The 4,479-nt window shown below is 41.8% G+C and overlaps 1 protein-coding gene across 1 annotated transcript; it reads left to right on the forward strand.

The window, feature by feature from the left end:
- The first annotated feature begins 1,295 nt into the window (after nucleotides 1–1,295).
- LOC141839049 (4-coumarate--CoA ligase-like 7) lies at nucleotides 1,296–3,661 on the forward strand. Its single transcript, XM_074726698.1, has 6 exons — nucleotides 1,296–2,324; nucleotides 2,541–2,727; nucleotides 2,817–2,962; nucleotides 3,042–3,109; nucleotides 3,288–3,390; nucleotides 3,536–3,661. The coding sequence occupies exons 1-6, from the start codon at nucleotides 1,296–1,298 to the stop codon at nucleotides 3,659–3,661; spliced, it is 1,659 nt and encodes a 552-aa protein (XP_074582799.1).
- Nucleotides 3,662–4,479: the final 818 nt, after the last annotated feature.

Genomic DNA, 4,479 nt, shown 5'->3' on the forward strand with positions numbered 1-4,479 from the left:
CATGCGGAGCTTTAACTGAGAATACAAGATTCTAATAGGATGACGATCTTATTAGATTCACCCGAACTACAACAATCTCTAAATAAAATTATAAAATATTATCCCACATCTTTATTGGAAAAAATGGCCACTCAAAATTATGTAAATCATCATAGGATCGTATATCTTTTTTTTTAATAAAAAAATATTTTATTTTATTATTTATCTTAAAAATATTCTCACTTCTAATGTTAAATACTATTACTTTAAAATCGTTTAACTTTACAATAATTAATAAAATAATTTTATTATAATAACTATATAATACGATAAAATTTAAAACTATTTTGATAAAATAATAATTGTTACAACTATTTTTAAATAATTTTAATTAAATTAACAAATAATATTTTATATATAAGAATTTTAATTAAAATAAAATAATTAAAATTTTATATTATTATAATATATAGTGAAATATTTTTTTTGATTGAAAACACAGATTTTCTGACGATTTACATTGCCCTTTTAATTTTTACCTTTTCTTTATTTTCTTTATTAATATAATTATTAATCTGAAAGAAAAAGACAAAAAAAAAAAATAATCCTGCGGGAATTCTGTCAGGATTGCTCTGTCTTCTTGTCTGCTTAGCTACAGGTGGTTTACTCTGCAGATATAGCCGTCAAGTTGGGTTAGGCCCGCCAGGTTGGCCCGCCCCGCCATGTAATTTAGGCGGGTTGGGTTGAACTTTTATCAACCCATTTTAAGATGGGTTGAGGTGGATTGGCCCGCCTAGGCCCGCGACCCGCGTGGGTTGGCCCGCGGCGGGCTTGGGTTGGCCCGCGGGTTGAGAAAGTTTATTTATTTATTTTAAATTTTAAAATTAAAGTATAAAACTTAATGAATTAGTGGGTTTCATCTATTTAAAATACAATTTAAACTTAAAAATTATAATTCAAAGTTAAAACTTTCAACTTAATCATTTTAAATTATACTTCAAACTTAAAATTTTTAATATTTTTAATATTTTTAATATTTTTAATATTTTTTTATTTTTTTAATAGGCCCGCGGGTTGGCCCGCCTAACCCGCGGCCCGCCTTGAGTTGGGTTGGGTTGGAGATTTCCCAACCCGCCAAATTGGTGGGTTAGTCCGCCCCGCCCCGCCAAATGATGGGCCCGCCATGGGTTAGCCCGCCCCGCTATGGGTTGACCCGTTTGACAGCTCTATCTGCAGATATAGCAATCGGACCGGACTGCCCAGAATTCTAGATGCATTTTCATATCGGAAAATAGGAGAGAAGACCGAAAAAAAAAATGGAGAAGCGAAATGCTGCTCTCCCACTTCCGCCTTCGTCCTCCCTCCGCTCGCGCTCTAGCGGCTTCCACGCCCCATCCAGAACCTTCCACAGCCTTCGCCCCTCCCTTCCACTTCCGCCAGCTGAGCGCCGCCTCAACGTCGCGGCCTACGCCTTCTCCCTCCTACCTTCTCCGCTCCCCGCCAACCCCGCCCTCGTCGACGCCTCCACTGGAGACACCGTACGCTTCCCTGAGCTGCTCTCACAGATCCGATCCCTCGCCGCCGCACTACGCTCGCGCGCCGGCATCTCCAGGGGCCACTGCGTCTTCTTCCTTGCCCCGACGAGCCTCGACATTCCCCCGCTCTACCTCGCTCTCCTCTCCATCGGCGCCGTCGTCTCCGGCGCCGACCCTGCCTCCACCCCGCGCGAGATCGCCCACCTCCTTTCCCTCTCCAAACCCCGCGTCGCCTTCGCCACGTCCGCCACCGCCTCCAAGCTCCCCGCGGGCCTCGACACCATCATCCTCGATTCTTCACGCTTCCGCTCGTTTCTCGACGGCGATGGAGGGGAAGCGGTCGAGGAAGTGGAGCAGTCGGATGTGGCCTTCGTGCAATTCTCGTCGGGGACGACGGGGATGATGAAGGCGGCGGCGCTGTCGCATCGGAACATGATCGCGATCGCGGCGGCATTTCACTCCTTGCGGAACCCGGTCGCGGAGCGTAGTGGGGGCAGACCAGAAGCGACGCTTCTGCCAGCCCCGTTGTTCCATTCGATGGGGTTCGCCTTTTTGTTAAAAGGATTGGCGCTGGGTGAGACGACGGTGCTGATCGGGGTAGGGGTCGGTGTGAAGGAAATAGTACAGGCGGCGGAGAGGTACCGGGTGACCTCCCTGACGGTGGCGACGCCCGTGGTGGTTGAGATGGCGAGGTGGCCAGAGCCGTTGGAGTTGGTGGCCCTGGAGTACGTGACCTGCGGCGGCGCACCACTCCCGGAGGCGGCGGCCGTGCGATTCATGAAACGGTTTCCCCGTGTGGAGCTCCGTCAGGTATCAATTTAAACAAAAGAAAACATAGACGCATGCCATTAGAGAACTCATTGTTGTTAAAGGCACCTTCATTTACACTCAAGGATCGAACTAACCGACCCTCTTCCTTGAAGTAGCAATAGTAAATTGTGAAGCAGGAGTAAATTCTCTTTCACTGCTTGGTTGTTTACTTTTACAAAATTTAGATATTTTGCCTAAAAGATCTACCATTTGTAGAGCTGTGGATCCACTGAAGCTGGAGCAATATCAACGATGATAGATCAGGAGGAGTGTCGCCGTCTGCGGTCGGTTGGCCGTCTCGCCCAAAACGTTGAAGCTATGATTGTGGATACTACCACAGGAGAAAGACTGTCAGTTGGGCAGACTGGAGAGCTATGGCTTAGAAGCCCTTTTATCATGCTAGGTTTGTTACCCACCCAATCCATAGTCAAATGAAAGGCGAGCAATCTTTACTCTAAACACTCGCATTTGTTTGTTTGTTTACCGACTTAGGTTATGTGGGAAATGAAGAAGCAAATGATGCGACCTTCGATTCCAATGGCTGGCTTAAGACAGGGGATCTCTGCTACTTTGATGAAGATGGGTTTCTTTTCATTGTGGATCGATTGAAGGAGATGATAAAGTATAAAGCCTACCAGGTGACGACAAAACTCTTTCCGTGGAAGTAAACAAATCTATAGAATAGCATTTTGTTTATGTCAATGGGGATGAATACAGGTTCCACCTGCTGAGTTAGAGCATTTGCTTCAACTTCTTCCCGGCATAGCTGATGCTGCTGTGCTTCCGTAAGTTTTAACCAGTTAATTTAGCTTTTGTAACTTCGCTTCACAAAAAACTTGAAATTGGCTAAGCCACCAGTGCACCCTACTTCACCTTAATGCTTACTTAAAGAAAATAATGTATCATGTAATCTTTTTTGTTAATTACCAAGAGACCTTAATGTGGTTGTTTGCCAAAGAACAGATATCCTGATGAGGAGGCAGGTCAAATACCCATGGCTTTCGTAGTACTACAGCCAGGAACCAACCTCAGTGAAGAAGAAATAATGGATTTCATAGCCAAACAGGTTTATATTTAACTTAATTCACTTGTTTTTTTATTCTTTCAATCAAGTCCTTTGGTATTCAACAAGTCTTGATCTTGAAGAATTAAGAGCATGCAGAAAATAAGATTAGGACTGAATCTTTTATTTTTGTATTGTCGTGTAATAGGTAATAGCATACAAGAAGATTCGCAAAGTTGTGTTCATTGACTCTATACCCAAAACACCATATGGAAAGATATTGAGGGCAGAACTGCGCAACCATTTAGTTTTCAGTTCCATGTCTAAACTATGATTGTACATAGAATCCTATTTGTAATATTAACTTGTTCCAAGTATGAAAGCAATCTCTTCTGGACAGTTAACAAGGTGCTAAACCCCTGATTGTTAATGAAATAAGGGGAGATAACTGTCAAGCTACTCGCTGCTTAATGCAATGGCAAATGAGAATTAACATGTATTCATAAGGTTTCATAGAGTAACCAGTGGAGTTGCTAGTGCTATGCATGGCTGATCTACTCCCACGAACAACATGCATTTCTTTAAGAGTCCCACTGACGATCTTCCTTTACACTGCTGCTCCCATAATTACCACCACCTTTAATCTCATTTGGTACTGGTCTGCTTCCCTAGCCGACTTGGAAAACAAGTAAGTCGATCAACTTTATTCGATAATTTCCTTTGAAACTTAGATACCGCGCGGGTTGTATCGTATGCTCTATAGTACACATATAATTCCACCTAAAACCAAATCCATGAATTGGAACTACAAGCTACGAGTCTATTAACAGACAAAAACTTTATTTTTGTCTTTTTTCGGTAAGGTCATTTTATTTTTGAGGTGAGACGGTGAAGAGAAAATTGAATATGGAGAAAATTTATGTATATGATTATTGAATAAAAGATTGGTTCAATCTAATCTAGGAAATTAAATATGTAATCAATTATACAAATTGAATAGTAATTTTTTTTGAACATTAATATATTCCTTTCTTTAATTATGAGATCTTTCCATTTTTTTTCTAGCAATATGATATCAATTAACATATCTCTTTCCTTAATTATGAGATTTTTTAATTCTTTCCTGCGATACTCTCTTTCAAATTGGAGCGT

Source organism: Curcuma longa, chromosome 11 (assembly GCF_044706935.1).
Source record: "Curcuma longa cultivar G26 ecotype Majalengka, Jawa Barat chromosome 11, ITB_CL_G26_1.1, whole genome shotgun sequence".
Taxonomy (NCBI): Eukaryota; Viridiplantae; Streptophyta; class Magnoliopsida; order Zingiberales; family Zingiberaceae; genus Curcuma; species Curcuma longa.

What these genes read in the sequence shown, in the direction of transcription:
- LOC141839049 (XM_074726698.1), top strand. Translation starts at nt 1,296, where the DNA reads ATGGAGAAGCGAAATGCTGCTCTCCCACTTCCGCCTTCGTCCTCCCTC. An exon ending in CCCGTGTGGAGCTCCGTCAG is followed by an intron (nt 2,325 to 2,540) that starts GTATCAATTTAA and finishes TACCATTTGTAG; the next exon opens with AGCTGTGGATCCACTGAAGC. An exon ending in TGGATTTCATAGCCAAACAG is followed by an intron (nt 3,391 to 3,535) that starts GTTTATATTTAA and finishes GTCGTGTAATAG; the next exon opens with GTAATAGCATACAAGAAGAT.